This window comes from Dermochelys coriacea, chromosome 7 (assembly GCF_009764565.3).
Source record: "Dermochelys coriacea isolate rDerCor1 chromosome 7, rDerCor1.pri.v4, whole genome shotgun sequence".
Lineage (NCBI taxonomy): Eukaryota > Metazoa > Chordata > Testudines > Dermochelyidae > Dermochelys > Dermochelys coriacea.
The window spans coordinates 97,970,480-97,988,622 of record NC_050074.1 but is presented as its reverse complement, the minus strand read 5'-3'; the positions used below and the strand labels follow the sequence as shown (position 1 = coordinate 97,988,622).

The 18,143-nt window shown below is 52.5% G+C and overlaps 1 protein-coding gene across 6 annotated transcripts in view; it reads left to right on the top strand.

The window, feature by feature from the left end:
• Nucleotides 1-18,143, top strand: part of INPP5A (inositol polyphosphate-5-phosphatase A) — a 444,123-nt gene that overhangs the window by 391,422 nt on the left and 34,558 nt on the right. For 5 of the 6 annotated variants that reach the window (XR_006282883.1, XM_038409257.2, XM_038409258.2 and 2 more), the window contains one exon: nt 13,536-13,609. Coding sequence is in view for 5 of the 6 variants with exons in the window: in XM_038409257.2 (XP_038265185.1) it covers nt 13,536-13,609 (74 nt within the window). In the remaining variant the exon portion in view is untranslated. Of the gene's footprint in view, nt 1-13,535; nt 13,610-13,751; nt 14,221-18,143 lie in introns of those variants that run through there. The other variant, XM_043519355.1, reaches the window with a different exon arrangement.

Here is an 18,143-nt window from a genome sequence, read left to right as displayed (position 1 = left end):
CCCGGATCCGACCGATCCTAACGCTTGCAGAGTGCTGTAGGAGGAGCTCCCGACGGTCAGCGTGGGCGACCGAGACCGGCTAGAGCTGCCTCTCACTCTGGCCGAGTTCTCGGAAGCCCTCCGTCGCATGCCCACCAATAAATCTCCGGGCATGGACGGGCTGACCGTGGAGTTCTACCGCGTGTTCTGGGACGTCCTGGGCCCAGACCTAGTCACCGTCTGGGCCGAGTCTTTGCAGAGCGGGGTCCTCCCTCTTTCGTGCAGGCGAGCCGTGCTGGCCTTATTGCCGAAGAAGGGGGACCTCCACGATTTACGAAATTGACGTCCCATCTTGCTCCTCAGCACGGACTACAAAGTCGTGGCAAAAGCCATCTCGCTGCGGCTAGGGTCCGTTCTGGCGGACGTGGTCCACCCAGACCAGACCTACACCGTCCCGGGCCGCAGCATCTTCGACAACCTATATCTGGTCCGGGACCTATTGGAACTTGGGTGTAGGGATGGTCTGTCGTTCGCCCTCCTGACCTTAGATCAGGAGAAGGCGTTCGACAGGATGGATCACGGGTATCTCCTGAGCACTCTGCAGGCGTTTGGCTTCAGACGCAGGTTTGTGAACTTTCTCCGGGTGCTGTACGCTTCTGCAGAGTGTCTGGTAAGGCTCAACTGGACCCTGACCGAACCGGTCAGCTTCGGGCGAGGAGTACGGCAGGGGTGCCCCCTCTCAGGCCAGCTGTACGCTCTGGTGATCGAGCCCTTCCTCTGTCTCCTCCGAAGAAGGTTGACAGGGTTGGTGCTGAGGGAGCCGGAGCTGCGGCTGGTCTTGTCGGCGTACGCTGATGACGTGCTCCTCGTGGTCCAGGGACCCGGGCGACTTGGTGCGGGTGGAGGCTTGCCAAGCTATCTATTCAGCAGCCTCCTCTGCGCGGGTCAACTGGGTCAAGAGCTCTGGCTTGGTGGTAGGGGACTGGCGGCAGACGAGCTCCCTCCCACCCGCGCTTCAAGCCATCCGGTGGAGCACGGGTCCGCTGCTCTATCTGGGCGTTTACCTTTCTGCCACGCATCCCTCTCCGCCGGAGAACTGGCAGAATTTAGAGGGCGGGGTAATAGAGCGGCTCCGGAAATGGACAGGACTACTCCGATGCCTCTCCCTTCGAGGGAGAGCGTTAGTGCTTAATCAAATAGTCCTGTCCATGCTCTGGTACCGGCTCAACACCCTGGTCCCGACCCCGGCTTTCCTGACCAACCTCCGGACATCGATTCTGGAGTTCTTTTGGTCAGGACTGCACTGGGTCCCTGCAGGGGTTCTCCATCTACCTCTGGAGGAGGGAGGGCAGGGCCTAAAATGTCTGCTTACTCAGGTCCATGTCTTCCGCCTCCAGACCCTGCAGAGGCTCCTTTATGGTGCAGGTAGTCCGGCGTGGAGCATACTGGTGCACGCCTTCCTGCGCCACTTCCGAGGGCTCCGATACGACCGGCAGCTCCTTTATCTCCATCCGAGAGGTCTTCCGCGAGACCTCTCCGGGCTGCCGGTCTTCTACCAGGACCTCCTCCGGACCTGGAAACTCTTTACAACGACCAGGTCTGTGGCGGCCACCGAGGGGGCAGATCTCCTTGCGGAGCCCCTGCTATACAACCCCCAGCTCCGTTTGCAGGTGGCGGAGTCCCGCTCGGTGCGCCAGAGTTTGGTCCTGGCAGAGGTCACAAGAGTCGGAGACCTCCTGGACTATGACCGGGGAGACTGGCTGGATCCCCTAACCTTCGCTCAGCGCATGGGGCTTTCCAGACCTTGTACTCCCCGACACATACTTCAGGAGGTGAAGGCCGCTTTGCCGCCCGCTGCTCGGGTTTATCTCGACCGGGTCCTGCACGAGGGCACGCCCCGCCCACCCACTACCCCAGGCCCGCCGGACCTTTTAATTGGACCCCTGCCCCGTGGACCCAACAGATCCCTTCACCCATTCACTAGAAGCCGGCTGCACGAGATGCAGCCGGTCTGTTTTCAAACCGCGCCAAGAAAACATCTCTACACACTCGTGCTCCACACCCTTCACGCCCACACCCTCGTGTCCCGCCCCGATACAAAATGGCGGGACCTCCTGCCACCTTTGGAGGGTGAAGAGCCCCGGTGGGCCAGCCTATATTCCATCTTAGTCCCAAAGCCCGCCGGGGATGTCAGTTGGCGGCTCCTTCACGGAGCCGTGAGCACGGGCATGTACTTGGCGCGGTTCACCACAATCCCAGACACCTGCCCCTTTTGCGGCATGAAGGATACCCTGGCACATATATACTTGGAGTGTGCCAGGCTGCAGCCCCTATTCCGGCTCCTCACCAATATTTTATTACGTTTTTGGTTACACTTCTCCCCTCACCTTCTCATTTATGCACTCCCTATCCGTGGCCCCACAAAGTCATGGGATCTCCTGGTCAACCTCCTCCTGGCCCTAGCTAAAATGGCCATCTACAAAACCAGAGTGAGGAGGCTGGCCGATGGAGTCTCCTGTGACTGTAGGGCCTATTTCCGATCCTTGGTCCATTCACGTATCCGGGCAGAGTTCCTCTGGGCGGCGTCCTCTGACTCCCTTGACGCCTTTGAGGTGCAGTGGGCGCTGTTCGGGGTTCTCTACTCGGTGTCCCCGTCCGATTCCCTTCTTTTGACCCTTTGACCGCACTCCTGTCCCTGTTATATTATTAGTTGTCCCCCGAAATTTTTTGGGTATCTAGGTCCTGTGGATCCCTCTTTTAGGCTGGGGGGGATCCTTTAGCAGTGGACGGGCTTCGCCCGCCCACTTCCCGGATCCCAATAAGACTGCTCTTCCATAGCCTTCTAGCTTGGAGGGAGGTGGGAAGCTCCTGTTGCTAGGCCCTAAGCTCTCCCTGCTGCTCCAGCTGCTCCCCTGGCTGGGCCAGACACCCCCCGTTCTCTGCTACCTGGCTGCTGGACCCCCCACTCTTGGGTGCTGCTACTGCTCCAACTGCAGCCCCGGGAGTGGGGCTGCTAGCCCACTCCCCAGAGAGGGGGAGTGAGGGACCCCAGCCACTGCTGTTGTGGATACCACCACCACCACCTAAGAGGGGTCCTTTCTGCCTGCCTGGATCACGACCTGGAGTTCCTGGAGCTGCTGCTGCTGCTCCTGTGGAGTCTGCTGCCTGGAGCTGCTGAAGCCCGAGGAGGAGAAGAAGAGGACCATTTACCAGTGGGGGAGCACCTAGACCACCGTGGAGGGGGCCTAAGACTGAGTAATTTTCAAACTGTGCTCTTGTGGTGGGGGTCTTGACTGTGTTTCCAGGGACACAGGGGGTGTGGCGTGGAGCTGCCCCCCAATCCATCTGTGCATCCCCCCACCCCCACCACTACTACCACCACCACTGCCCCCTCCACCATCCCCACTGGCTGTATACCATCTGCCTCAGCTCCTGCCTCTGGACTCAGCTGCTTGCTTGGCTTGCCACGCCCTATTTCCACCCTTTGGGCCAGAAGCAGCAGCCATCTTAAAAAGACTTGTGCAAGTGCACATGGGTGCACGTGCCCCTCCCTGGACTGTCTACCCCCCAGCTTGCCCTTTACTACCTGCCCCATTTGCCACTTGTAGCCTTACCCCCCCTTTTGTCCCAGCCCCCGGACTAGCTTCAGTTTGTTTGCCTGCCCCGCCCATTTCCTTCTGCAGCCTTTGTTCGTTTGCCCTGCCCCAGCCTCTGAAGCTAGCCCCTTGTTTTCCCTGTTCTACCTCCAGACCACTTAGCCCCTCGCTCCGGATGCCCATGCCCCCTCCCATGCGCTTGTGCAATTCCCCATTTTGTTGCAACCCTCTTCACTGCACCCCCAATGTTGTTGTATCCCCCCCTCCCCTAGTGCACCAAGAGGAGCTGGAATTTCACCTTGTGTCGGTGACTGACCCCTAACCCCTGATTGCCCCCCGTCCAGCCCACCCCTTTTGGCGCTCTCCTCCCCTGCCTGCAGCCTAGCGGGGAGGAGTGATCGACCTGCTTCCCCTCTCCTCTCCTCCTTCTGGTGTCCCCCGTTCCCTCCTTGCTCATGATGGCGGGGGATGAGACGGGTGGGACCCCTCCAGCACCCCGAGCTCCCCCTCCCCCGCCTACCCCTCCATCACCCCCCCCAAGCTTCTACCTCCACTGCCGAACCATCTGCCACCGCCCCTGCTGGGGCACCAGCAGCAATGGGCACCGGGGTGACCTCCACTGCTGCCACGTCTCTCACCCCCTCAGATTCAGGGGGAGCCCCCCCAGCCGGCGGGAAGGGCCAGGAGAAGAAGAAAGGGAAGGGCCCTGCTAAGAAGACCAGTCCCTCCATGGCAGGGGCTGCCCCCAATGCTCCGGCCACACCACCAGCTGGGGCGTCCCTCCCCGCTGTTCCCTCCACCAGCTCTGCGGGTGTCCCTCCCTCAGCCCCCATGGCGTACGCCCAGGTGGCGGCAGCCCCCCCGCCTGCCGCTACGTCATCTCTCCTGCCCACCGCCTCCACTACCATCTATAGCGGCCGGGGCCCCTTTCCCACCATGACCAGGAAGCACGGCATCCGTTGCCTCCTGGTGCCCGCCTCGCCCCATGTGGAGACCTATGTGCGGGCGTGGGCGAGGGTGGTGGGGCCCACGGCCATTGTGGTGGTCTCCAAAATGTCTGGCAAGGTCGTCTTCTTCTTAACATCGGAGGCCGCCGCCCAGGAGGCGATAGAGAAGGGCCTGGCAGTAGGGGGCGTCTTTGTCCCCTTAGAGCCGCTAGAGGACCTGGGCGTCCGCCTCGTCTTGACCTCCGTCCCTCCCTTTCTCCCCAATGCCGCCCTGTTACCCGCCCTTTCTGCCTTAGGAAAGCCCATCTCTGTCATCAGCCCTCTCCCGTTGGGCTGCAAAGACCCCGCCCTCCGTCATGTCCTCTCATTCCGCCGGCAAGTGCAGCTTCAACTGCCGCCGGCGGCACGTGACAGAGAGGCGCGGGAGGGGTCCTTCCTAGTCCCCTACCAGGGGGTCCATTACCGGGTGCATTACTCCACAGGGGAGGCCCGCTGCTACCTCTGCCAGGCGATGGGGCACATCTGGAGGGACTGCCCCTTGGCCCCGGCAAGGAGAGGCATCCGGGACCCCCGAGCCCCGGCAGGGCACCGGCCCCATCATCGCCGGCACCCCTGGCTGCCCAGCACCCGAAACCACCCCTCCTCCTTACCAGTCCACCATTGCTCCCGCTCGGGCCCAAGGGGCACCTCCCCAACTATGCCCAGATGAGCGGGAGAGCCCTGCCCCCGCTGCTTGCAATCTGGCGGGGCCTGTGGAGGAGGGTGCGACAGGGACACTGCCGGGCATGGGAGAGGGCCCACCCCAAGGGGAATCTTCCCTCCCTTGTGCTGCCCCACCATTACCCCCTCGAGTCCCTGAGCCATCGCCTCTGCCACCTGACACAACCCCTGCTAGCCAGCCCCCGGATGATGCCATGGAGGGCTGGGCCCTAGTCCAGGGGAAGCGGGGCAAGCAGAAGGCGCGAGCTCCGCTCCTTTCATCTGATGAGGAGGCCCCCCGGAAGACCAGGAAGGGGGGCACCGATGCCGAGCCTTCCGGTCTACCCACGGGTGTGTTCCATCCACCAGAGCTGGCTGGGGAAGACGTGGCAGCATTGGAAGGCAGTATCTCCCCTCCACGGGAGTCCCTCCCCTCCAAGACCCCCGAGGCACCATCTGAAACCCCAGTGTGCCCCGAAGCAACCGTCACGTCAGGTGCCGGCGGGGAGAATCCCGGGGTAGCGGAAAACAATTTTCCGTCTATATATGAGGAGATCGAGGCCCTGGGTCTGACCCCGGTCACCCAGGGGGAGGACGATCCTATGCCAGCGGGCCTCGATTTGGGCGACTTCACTCCAGCCCCCCTTTCCCTATGTTCCCTCCCCCTAACCGTTGCTTCCACTCCCACCTCCGAGGAGCCCCTGGACTCTTCCATTAACCCGGCTGCAGAGGGCACCCCGCTGAGAGCCGCCGAGCCTGTTGAGGCGACGGCCAGTGCCACGCGGCTGGAACCTTAGCCACCAGGGGCACCCCTCACTGGTGAGGAGCATTCGACCTCCTTTCCAGGAGAGGGACCTACAGAAGAAAGTCCACCTCCTGATGCCGTGGCTGCCAAATTCACCAGAGAGCTTGCGCCCGGCATCACTTAGAGCCCTCTCCCCGCCCAGACTCTCACTTCTACCCCTGCCCCTGCCCTTACCCCGTCCACCTCCCAAGATGTTATTGCCACTCCTGGGACTGTCTCCTTCCCCTTTCCAACAGATGACTCCCAGGGAGCGGCCTTTGTGTTTACCCGTCCCGACCCACCAGGGGCTGCTATCCTCCCTCCGCCTCCCCCTATCGCCCCAGCATTCAGGTCAACCCATCAGGAGCCCCGTTGGGGGGTCCGCACCCTGTCTGCCCGTCTCGGTGGACCACGGAGCTGTACCAAGGGCCCCGTCAGGGAGTAACCAGACCGTAACCCCAGCCCCCTATGCACTGCGAGAGGAGTTGCGGGAGTTTCTAGAAGATGTCTGGTTTCAGAGTAGCAGCCGTGTTAGTCTGTATTCGCAAAAAGAAAAGGAGTACTTGTGGCACCTTAGAGACTAACAAATTTATTAGAGCATAAGCTTTCGTGAGCTACAGCTCACTTCATCGGATGCATCCGATGAAGTGAGCTGTAGCTCACGAAAGCTTATGCTCTAATAAATTTGTTAGTCTCTAAGGTGCCACAAGTACTCCTTTTCTTTTAGAAGATGTCTGTGGCTCCCGCAGCAAAGTACAGCTTGCCCGCCAGCGATGGGGGGACTTTAATCAAATCCTCCGGGCCGCAAGGGCCCTCATGAGAGAAGGTAAAAGGACAGGGAGGCAGGGCGCCGCGGCCTACCAGCGGGTCCGCCTCTTCCATGACTCCTTACTCACCTACGGGGTGGGTCACTGTCTGCTGCGCGGCCCGCCGGGAGCCGCAAGCGTCCCTCCCGGCGAGGATCCCCCCCCCCAGCCCTCCTCATGGCACCCTTTACCATCGCAACATTGAACACCCGTGGCTGTAGGATGGGTCTCCGCAGGTCCCAGGTGCTCTCCTTCCTTCGAGAGGGGAGGTACTCTGTGGTTTTCCTGCAGGAGACCCATACGGATCCGACCGCCGAAGACAGCTGGCGGCTGGATTGGGGGGACAGGGTCTACTTTAGCCACCTCACAGTTCTTACGGGTGGAGTGGCGACCCTGTTCTCCCCCGACCTACGGCCCGAGGTGCTGGGGGTCGCCGAGGCTGTGCCGGGTCGCCTGCTGCACCTCCGGGTCCGCATGGAGGGGCTCGTAGTCAACCTCGTCAACATCTATGCCCCAGCAGCGAGCCTGGAGCAGCTGCAATTCTATCAGCAGGCGTCCGCCTTCCTCGGCACCTTGGATCCTCATGAGTGCCTGGTCCTTGGAGGGGACTTTAACATCACGCTCGAGGAGCGGGATCGCTTGGGGACCGAGCAGAGCCCAGCCGCCTTTGCCGTCCTCCAGGAGATAGTCGAACACCACTCCCTGGTGGACGTCTGGCACGACCACCACCCGGATGACACTTCCACGTTCACCTTTGTCCGGGTGGAGGCCCATCGGTCGCGTGACTCCTGATTGGACCGCATTTATTTATCGCGCTTTCATCTTTCACGAACCCACTCCTCCAGCATCTGGCCGGCCCCTTTTTCTGACCATCATATAGCCACCGTGACAGCCTCCCTCTGCGCGGAGAGGCCGGGGCCGGCCTATTGACATTTTAACAACAGCCTGGTGGAGGATGCGGGCTTCGTGGCATCCTTCCGGGAGTTCTGGCTGACCTGGCGAAGGCAGCGGCGTGCCTTTCCCTCGGCGCAGCGGTGGTGGGACTTAGGGAAGGTGCGCGCCCGGCTCTTCTGCTGTGACTACACCCGGGGCGCCAGGCGACGGAGGGATGTGGCGATAGAGCAGTTGGAACAGGAGGTCTTAGAGCTGGAGAGGCATCTGGCCGCCAGCCCCGAGGATCCACCCCTCTGCGGAGCGTGCCGGGAGAAGCGGGAGGAGCTCCGGACCCACGAGGACCATCGGGCCCGGGGTGCCTTTGTTCGATCCCGCATCCATCTCCTTCGGGAGATGGATCATGACTCCCGCTTCTTCTACTCCCTGGAGAAAAAGAGGGGAGCTAAAAAACATGTCATCTGCCTACTGGCAGAAGATGGCACCCCCCTCACGGATTCGGTGGAGATGTGCGGGAGGGCGAGAGCCTTCTATGCAAGCCTTTTCTCCCCGGATCCGACCGATCCTAATGCTTGCAGAGTGCTGTAGGAGGAGCTCCCGACGGTCAGCACGGGCGACCGAGACCGGCTAGAGCTGCCTCTCACTCTGGCCGAGTTCTCGGAAGCCTTCCGTCGCATGCCCACCAATAAATCTCCGGGCATGGACGGGCTGACCGTGGAGTTCTACCGTGTGTTCTGGGACGTCCAGGGCCCAGACGTAGTCACCGTCTGGGCTGAGTCTTTGGAGAGCGGGGTCCTCCCTCTTTCGTGCAGGCGAGCCGTGCTGGCCTTATTGCCGAAGAAGGGGGACCTCCGCGATTTACGAAATTGACGTCCCGTCTCGCTCCTCAGCACGGACTACAAAGTCGTGGCAAAAGCCATCTCGCTGCGGCTAGGGTCCGTTCTGGCGGACGTGATCCACCCAGACCAGACCTACACCGTCCCGGGCCGCAGCATCTTCGACAACCTATATCTGGTCCGGGACCTATTGGAACTTGGGTGTAGGGTTGGTCTGTCATTCGCCCTCCTGTCCTTAGATCAGGAGAAGGCGTTCGACAGGATGGATCACGGGTATCTCCTGAGCACTCTGCAGGCGTTTGGCTTCATACGCAGGTTTGTGAACTTTCTCCGGGTGCTGTACGCTTCTGCAGAGTGTCTGGTAAGGCTCAACTGGACCCTGACCGAACCGGTCAGCTTCGGGCGAGGAGTACGGCAGGGGTGCCCCCTCTCAGGCCAGCTGTACGCTCTGGCGATCGAGCCCTTCCTCTGTCTCCTCCGAAGAAGGTTGACAGGGTTGGTGCTGAGGGAGCCGGAGCTGCGGCTGGTCCTGTCGGCGTACGCTGATGACGTGCTCCTCGTGGTCCAGGGACCCGGGCGACTTGGCGCGGGTGGAGGCTTGCCAGGCCATCTATTCGGCAGCCTCCTCCGCGCGGGTCAACTGGGTCAAGATCTCTGGCTTGGTGGTAGGGGACTGGCGGCAGGCGAGCTCCCTCCCACCCACGCTTCAGGCCATCCGGTGGAGCACGGGTCCGCTGCTCTATTTGGGCATTTACCTTTCTGCCACGCATCCCTCTCCGCCGGAGAACTGGCAGAATTTAGAGGGCGGGGTGATAGAGCGGCTCCGGAAATGGACAGGACTACTCCGGTGCCTCTCCCTTCGAGGGAGAGCGTTAGTGCTTAATCAACTAGTCCTGTCCATGCTCTGGTACCGGCTCAACACCCTGGTCCCGGCCCCGGGTTTCCTGGCCAACCTCCGGACATGGATTCTGGAGTTCTTTTGGTCAGGACTGCACTGGGTCCCTGCAGAGGTTCTTCATCTACCTCTGGAGGAGGGAGGGCAGGGCCTAAAATGTCTGCTTACTCAGGTCCATGTCTTTCGCCTCCAGACCCTGCAGAGGCTCCTTTATGGTGCAGATAGTCCGGCGTGGAGCATACTGGCGCACACCTTCCTGCGCCGCTTCCGAGGGCTCCGATATGACCGGCAGCTCCTTTATCTCCATCCGAGAGGTCTTCCGCGAGACCTCTCCGGGCTGACGGTCTTCTACCAGGACCTCCTCCGGACCTGGAAACTCTTTACAACGACCAGGTCCATGGCGGCCACCGAGGGGGGAGATCTCCTCGCGGAGCCCCTGCTACACAACCCCCAGCTACGTGTGCAGGTGGCGGAGTCCCGCTCGGTGCGCCAGAGTTTGGTCCTGGCAGAAGTCACAAGAATCGGAGACCTCCTGGACTATGACCGGGGAGACTGGCTGGATCCCTGACGCTCGCTCAGCGCATGGGGCTTTCCAGACCTTGTACTCCCCGGCGCATACTTCAGGAGGTGAAGGCCGCTTTGCCGCCCGCTGCTCGGGTTCATCTCGACCGGGTCCTGCACGAGGGCACGCCCCGCCCACCCGTTACCCCAGGCCCGCCGGATCTTTTAATTGGACCCCTGCCCCGTGGACCCAACCGGCACCTTCACCCTTTCACTAGAAGCCGGCTGCACGAGATGCAGCCGGTCTGCTTTCAAACCGTGCCAAGAAAACATCTCTACACGCTTGTGCTCCACACCCTTCACGCCCGCACCCTCGTGTCCCGCCCCGATACAAAATGGCGGGACCTCCTGCCACCTTTGGAGGGTGAGGAGCCCCAGTGGGCCAGCCTATATTCCACCTTAGTCCCAAGGCCCACCGGGGATGTCAGTTGGCGGCTCCTTCACGGAGCCGTGAGCACGGGCGTGTACTTGGCGCGGTTCACTTCATTCCCAGACACCTGCCCCTTTTGCGGCATGAAGGATACCCTGGCACATATATACTTGGAGTGTGCCAGGCTGCAGCCCCTATTCCGGCTCCTCACCAATATTTTATTACGTTTTTGGTTACACTTCTCCCCTCACCTTCTCATTTATGCACTCCCTATCCGTGGCCCCACAAAGTCATGGGATCTCCTGGTCAACCTCCTCTTGGCCCTAGCAAAAATGGCCATCTAGAAAACCAGAGTGAGGAGGTTGGCCGATGGAGTCTCCTGTGACTGTGGGGCCTATTTCCGATCCTCGGTCCATTCACGTATCCGGGCAGAGTTCCTCTGGGCGGCATCCTCTGCCTCCCTTGACGCCTTTGAGGAGCAGTGGGCGCTGTCCGGGGTTCTCTGCTCGGTGTCCCCATCCAGTTCCCTTCGTTTGACCCTTTGACCGCACTCCTGTCCCTGTTATTTCATTAGTTGTCCCCCGGAATTTTTTGGGCATCTAGGTCCTGTGGATCCCCCTTTTAGGCTGTGGGGGGGGATCCTTTAGCGGGCTTTGCCCGCCCACTTCCCGGATCCCAATAAGACTACTTTTCTATAGCCATCTGGCCTTGCTCCGTCCAAGCACCTACAGAAAAATAAGTAATTTTATTAAATGAATAAATTTATTTAAACATAATTCAAATACAGAAAGGTATTACTGTATCCAGAAATAATTCATTGAAGTAAAAATGTGCCTTTTAAACTGAGTTTTCTTTTGCAGTTGAGCCTTCCCCAGCTGTTGTAAGCAATCTCCAACATTTCTTAATAATATTTTAGCAACCAAGTTGTTCATTTGCATCCCACCACGTTGTCATTAGTTTTTGCTTTTATTGTTAACTTTAAAGGTATATCACTGCTTGCTAAAACTCGGGAGATGCATTGAGCCTCTCGGGTACAATACATTCTTGTTCCTATCAGTCATCTGTATCACAACAATGTCAGCAGCTCATCTGTAGTACATAGCCCATAACTAAACAAGCCACCACCAACAGTACATAAAAACACCAGAGATCTCTTCAGATGTTACTGAGAAGTAGCTCTCACTGATGTGTCTAACCACTTAATCCTCTAGACTTTGGCCTCCAGTCAGTTTCCAAATATCATAACAAAAATAATCTGGATATACAAAGGTTAGAATGTTTGAATCAATATGAGAGGACAATGCAGTTATTTAACATCCTCAGCATTGGTCATTTATTCAGTTTTTGTATTCTTCTGACTTCAATAATAACCCTCTTCCCCCCACCCCCACTGTTTTTTTTCCTTATATTATGATTTTATTGGACAAAAATAGAAAATTAAATTCTGTAAAACATACATTTTTAGAAGGGATTTTCTGGTTACCATTTGAGAGGGATTTTGGTTGGTTGGCTGGTTTAAATTGGATTCAAATTTAGTAATTAGTGTCACTGATGATCTGGCTATTTTGGAGCAAAAAAAACCTGTTAATGTATGTATGCATGGGTGTGGTTGTGTGTATACTGTACAGATAGATAGATTATAGATATGACACACTTGTACATACTTAAGTATAGGATTTGATCTTTCAAACATCCATGTTGAGTAATTTTACCCACATAGTTATGCCCAGGAAGTCAATGAGACTACTCATATGAGAAAAGTTACTTAACATGCATAGAGTCAAGAATCAGGGGATACCCGTGTTAGTCTGTATCCACAAAAACAACAAGGAGTCCAGTGGCACCTTAAAAACTAACAGATGTATTTGGGCATAAGCTTTCGTGGGTAAAAAAAACCATTTACTTGGGCATAAGCTTTCGTGGGTAAAAAAACCATTTATTTGGGCATAAGCTTTCGTGGGTAAAAAACCCAGAAGTCAAGGCAGCATTGAAGGAAAAAATAGGTGGACCATAGGGAGGTAGCTAATCAGCAATGCAGGTGGTTCAGGTAGCTGCTTTTCACACAGATAATTAATGTGAACAAGTAGCTGCTAATTGCACATTTCAGGAATGATTTATGAGGTGGCAGAGAGGAAAGAGGGACACAATCTAATTTCTTTGGGAACCTCTGCCATTCATACAATGGTATCAGCACAGCTGTGAGATGGGACATGATTAATTATTAGTGAACAGTGGGTAAACACACAGCCATCAGAAAGGGTGCTACTTTGATGACAAGATTGTCAAAATAGAAAGTGGCACTTACTCAGGGCGTTGGTCAGTAACAGTGCAGATTTTGAGCTTTTTTTACTCAGTAATTCACTGCATGTCAGATTAACGCCAACTCTGGTTCTGAAATAAGGTTGTTTATGCCCATCAGAGCGGTTATTGGTTTAACACAGACTATTATCATTAACTTTTATTAACAGGTTTGTGTTTATGAACAAAAGACTACAGATATTATTTTCTTTTCTGTGGTCTCAAGGAAAATAAATTTGGCAAGGGCTTATATAAACAGTACATTAAACCTAGGCTTATAAATGTGTATGTTAAATATTATGTAGTGCCTCTGGCACACATATCTCTTTCTGCCATCTAACCTATACTGTGCAAAAATAGCTATGCAAAAATATTGCTTGCCTTTGTTTAGGAAGAATGATTTGCACATCCTTTTGTTTGCTGTACCTTCTTATCCGGGTTAAAGATCTCTTATATTGTACATTTACTGACATATTTTGTGGCTTGATTAGTATATCAATTTGCTAAGCATTTTAAAGGTGTTAATTAGTTTTATCTCTGAAAAGATTGCTAATGAAATTTGAAAATCTAAACTAATCTTGAAATAGTAAATGTGCATGAAGTAGTTCTGTTTAAAGAGCAAAAGTTACCTGTTTCACTGAGATCATGAAGAAGGATTTTTTTTTTGATAGAGTGCTTTTTCATCTTTTGATCAGAACATTGAAGTGTTTTACATTGACCTAGTATTGATGATACTTTTGTAAGGATGTATGCTCCAAATAAGATGTATTACTAAAGTATGTGATCATTAAATCATATAGTAATACCAAAAAAAAAAATTATTGCAGTTTGATCAAGAAAACAAGTTGTTTAATTCTATTTTATTTTTTATAGCTTTTAGAATTTGACAAAGAGCTGTCTGTCTTTAAAGACAAATTGTATGAACTGGACATCTCATTTCCACCCAGGTAAGATACATATATAGTCCACTTGTTTAACTTGATGGCTAAAATGTAATTGTTATTAGGGCAAGAGAGAGTGTGTATGTGATTGTGTGTATATATTTTGTTCCCCCCATAAAGTTTGACAGCTCTTCCTCTATCCCCTCAGTTACCAGTATGAAGAGTGACACCTTACAGGTTGCATGCTGCTAATGCTTTACTGTCTGTAGATATCCCATCATCTGGATTCAACTGGTCCCATATTTGTATAGTTGATTTCAGAATACTGTAATAAACTGGAGTGCCTTCTAACATAGACTTTTTTGGTAGAACTTGAGTTTATAGCTATTTTTGTGCACTAAGCCCAAGTAAACTGTTCAGAAATTTTACCATAACAAAAAATAAATAAATCTTGGCTTCAAACCTTTGAAAAGTACCCCTGCATGAGGGGGAATTGCACTAACTAGGAACTAACTTGAACAAAATGTGAAAGTGATTAGTCTGATTTCATTGCTCAGTTAAAAGATAAATATCAGGAAGGATGAAAAGAAATTGAAATAATTTTATAATCTCCAGTATTGTTAGTAAGACTGGTAATAAATGTGGGGTTTTTAAATAAATGTGATTTTTAAACCTGATCCTGTCCCCTGAACTGAATTTTAACAGTGATTAAACATCAACCATAAAGAAACAAAAACCAATAATTTTTAAAATAGCAGTATTATTCTGGAGAAATCCAAGAAAACTTTGAGGCATTTCTAAATATCTGTGACTCTGTTTCAAGAAAGGAGAGCTCAACTCTCACATGTCTAGTGCAGTTGCTTTGAAGTAAGGGAAAATAGTATCACAAAGAAAGCTAAAGTTGAGGAGCAAGAAGTCATAGAGAAGATGCTATAATTTGTATGTGGAGAGTCCTGTAAAATCAAATATAGCGTTATTGTATATGTAACTAGGGGTTTTTTTCCATTGGGGTAGACACAAAAGTGTGATGTTTTGGCACAATCTGAGAAAAAAATTGGAAAGCTTCCCTTTTTGTTATCATAGTCTCGTTACTTCTCACCAGCCAGCTGTGATACTGAGAATATTGATCCCTAGGGACAATGGAAGTATGCATGAAGTGGTTACCACTGCTCTAAATTGTTCTTATTGATTGAGTATGATAACAGAAGACAAGAAGTATATAAATCTCCAAGTGTATTTCATTAGTTATGTACCTGGTCAGAGAGGGGGAGGGCAGATGGATTTGTTACCAGGATATAGACCACCACGGAATTTCACCAATATTAGCACTGTCTTGTAAGAAATTGTAGTTGCCTTATTTATTAATGGCAACTATCAGATTAGGCTCAGTTTATGTGATAACATGTTCTAACATACATTGCATTAATGTTCTGGTTTGGCCTCAGTATTTCTGAATATATGAATTATTAATACATATAATTGCATATATAGCTTAAAGTCCAGCCACTACCCCCCGGAGTCAGTGACATAACTGTAGCGTTATGCTGCTCCTAGAAAAAAGAGCCTCGAGCCTCCAAGAGCTGGTAGTATTGCACATCAATATAGGCACAGCTGGTAGAACTGCCTGTTAAGGTTATTTCACACTTCTTAGTATAAGACCCTGTTTTCACTTACATATAACAACGTTGCCAAATTTTATCTGTTTGAGCAGATTTTCCACACTGCATATTTACATCACGCTAAAGTCTTGGGAAAATTTCAGCCAAAATTGTTCAGCCATTTCCCAGAACAAAGCTAGGGAAAATTGTTGATTTGCCCATATTAAAAAAATTTTGAGACCTTTTCTAGCACCCCCTTGCTTTGAATCAGGGCCTTGAAATTTGGCAGGGAAAAGCCTTTTGTCAGGGATGTGCATTTTACTGTCCCCAAGAAAAGCAGCCTAAATTTGGCCAAGTTGTAAGCCTTTGAAAAATCTTGAGTTCACACACTCTCAGTAGAGACTTCTTCAATTTCAGCAGCTAAATTCCCCAAAGATTCCATTTGTACTGGACATGCTCCAGCCCCGGCCTGAGCAGAACTTTCCCTGCAATGGCAGCTCTGGACAACTACTGGCAATTGGTCTGGGGACCTGAACCGAGAACAAGGGTACTGTCTCCTGTGCTGGCAGTGCCCCCTCCCACACCACTGGGCCAGGCTGCATGGAAGAGGAAGCAAACTGATTCACATGCAGAGGTGATTGGGACAAGGAGTTTAGAGGGAAACTGGGACTAGAAGATGGCAGAGGGGGAGAGGGCAAATGGGAGTTGAAAGAGGAGACTGGGACTGATGTGGCAAGGACCCTGGAAGCTAGAGGCAGAGTCTAGGACTGGGAGCTGGGTATGTGGGGAAACTGGGTCTGGTTGGGAAAGGAGACTAGGTTCGGGAGCTGAAAGGGACTGTGACTGGGTAGGTTAGGACACTGGGACTGGGAGTTGGCAAGGGAAATTTTAAGGGGAGACTAAGATCAAATGAGCATCCTGGGAGAGAATGGTACTGGCTGAGCAAGGAGATCAGGACAGAGAACCACTGGGGTTTCAAGAAGGACATGGTTAGGGAGGGGAAATAGATCTGATAGCTCTGATAAGGAACTGAGGTGCAGGGAAAGAACTGGCACTAGCCAGGTGGATAGACTGAGACAAGGATTCAGGGGGCGTGGGGATGAAGCCAGTGCGAATTAAGAACATGAGTGGGGGGTGGGAGAAAGATCAGATGAGGAAGCAGAAGGATGGAGATTGAAATTGGCTGAGGAAGGAGACCGGGACTAGGGAGGAGATGAGATGGGGATTCTGGAGAGATGAGACTAGGACTTAGTGGGCAAGGAGACTGAAACTGGGATAAGAAGCCTGAGAAGTGGAGACTTGGGACTAGAACAAGGAGCCAGGGATGGGGTGGGGACAGGGAAGAAGGAGTCAAGCTTAGCACAGATAGGCAGAAGAGTCTATGCTCACTTGATCATACTCCCCTCCATAGCCTGGAATGGAAGCCAAAATTTCTGAGTCTCACCATCCCTCTGTTGTCAGCAAATATCTGTGAAACACCCTGACAAAGTAACCCATACCCCTCTAGTGCTAATCCATGTAGAGGATGGCAACGTACTACTGCTAGGAGTTACTCTGTTAGTTCAAATGACAGAGGTAAGTGTAGTGAATCCAAAGATTCCAACTCTGCTGATAACCCATGCAGGTGTCAATATGATGCCACATAATAGAATTTTTTTTTTCAGTTTCTTTTATAAAAAAAAAAAAAACACGTAGGAAACTATACAGAAAAAACTATGTTAACAGAACATTCTTAAGATTGCAAAGTCAAGCACGCAGAAGTTAGGAAATATCTGTGCAAACTTAATTCAGCCCCCTTGGGCCAGGGGCGGCTCTACGAATTTTGCTGCCCCAAGCAGTTGCCGCTGAATTGCCACTGCCGCACCAGCAGCGGAACTGCCGCCAAATTGCCATTGCGCCCAGAAGAGCAGCGGAGCTACCGCCCAAAAGCCGCCGCGGGACACGGACTGCCACCCCATTCTGAATGCCGCCCAAGCACCTACTTGGAAACCTGGTGCCTTGAGCCAGCCCTGCCTTGGGCATATGCATTATGATATAGTCTTTAATTACATGATCGCATTCTAGTTTTTTCATAAGATACAGGCCTGATTTATTGCACAGGATGGACGAAGTCTGAGGAAGAATCAGTATTGTATAACGAAGGAGATTGTTGTCTGTAGGACCCATGCTTCATATGTTGTAGCAGTTGGAAAGCATGTACTGAATGAGCAGAGGATTGCAGAAAGAGAAAGGATGGTCTAGTGATTGAGATAGTTAAATAGTGCGCTGGGCAACTTGATTTTATCCCTGCCTCTGCCATGGTATTCCTCTGTCATACTGTCATTTAAACCAAACTTTTCACAGATGGTCACTAACTGTGTGTTCCTCATTTTCTGGGTGCCTCATTTGAGACACGGAGATCTGTTTTGCAGAAGTGCTGAGCACTCAAACCTGCAACTGAAGTCAGTGGGAGCTGAGCTTAGAATATACGAGGTACTGTATAATGCTAAATACTCTGAAGAATCAGATTATAGGTTTCTCAATTTGGGCACCCAAAATTAGCGGATTCTTGTAACATTAATGTCTCTGTGCCTCATCCTCCTCTTGGAAAAATGGGCATAATAATAGCACCCCCTCATCTCACAGGGGTGTTGTGAAAATAAAATAGTGTTTTATAGCACTCAGATACTATAGTGCTGACCACCATAGGAAAGCCATGAGAAAATTATAATATTCTGTCTTCAGAGCAAGGTATAAATAGTGTGCAGTAAATAAGATTTAGGGCTGTACATTGAACAATGAGAAGAAAACAAAATATTGACTAGTTGCTCATTAAGTGAGTAATGTCCAGTCTGTGCTTGCAGTGAAAAAAAGAGTACCTGATCATGTAAATAAAGACTGTATGATAATGCATATGCACAGACAAAATTAATTCTGCCATTTTCTAACTTTTGAATGGTTGACTTTGCAACCTTAATAATGTGCTTTTAATGCTTTTATATGTAATATATATTAACCCCTGA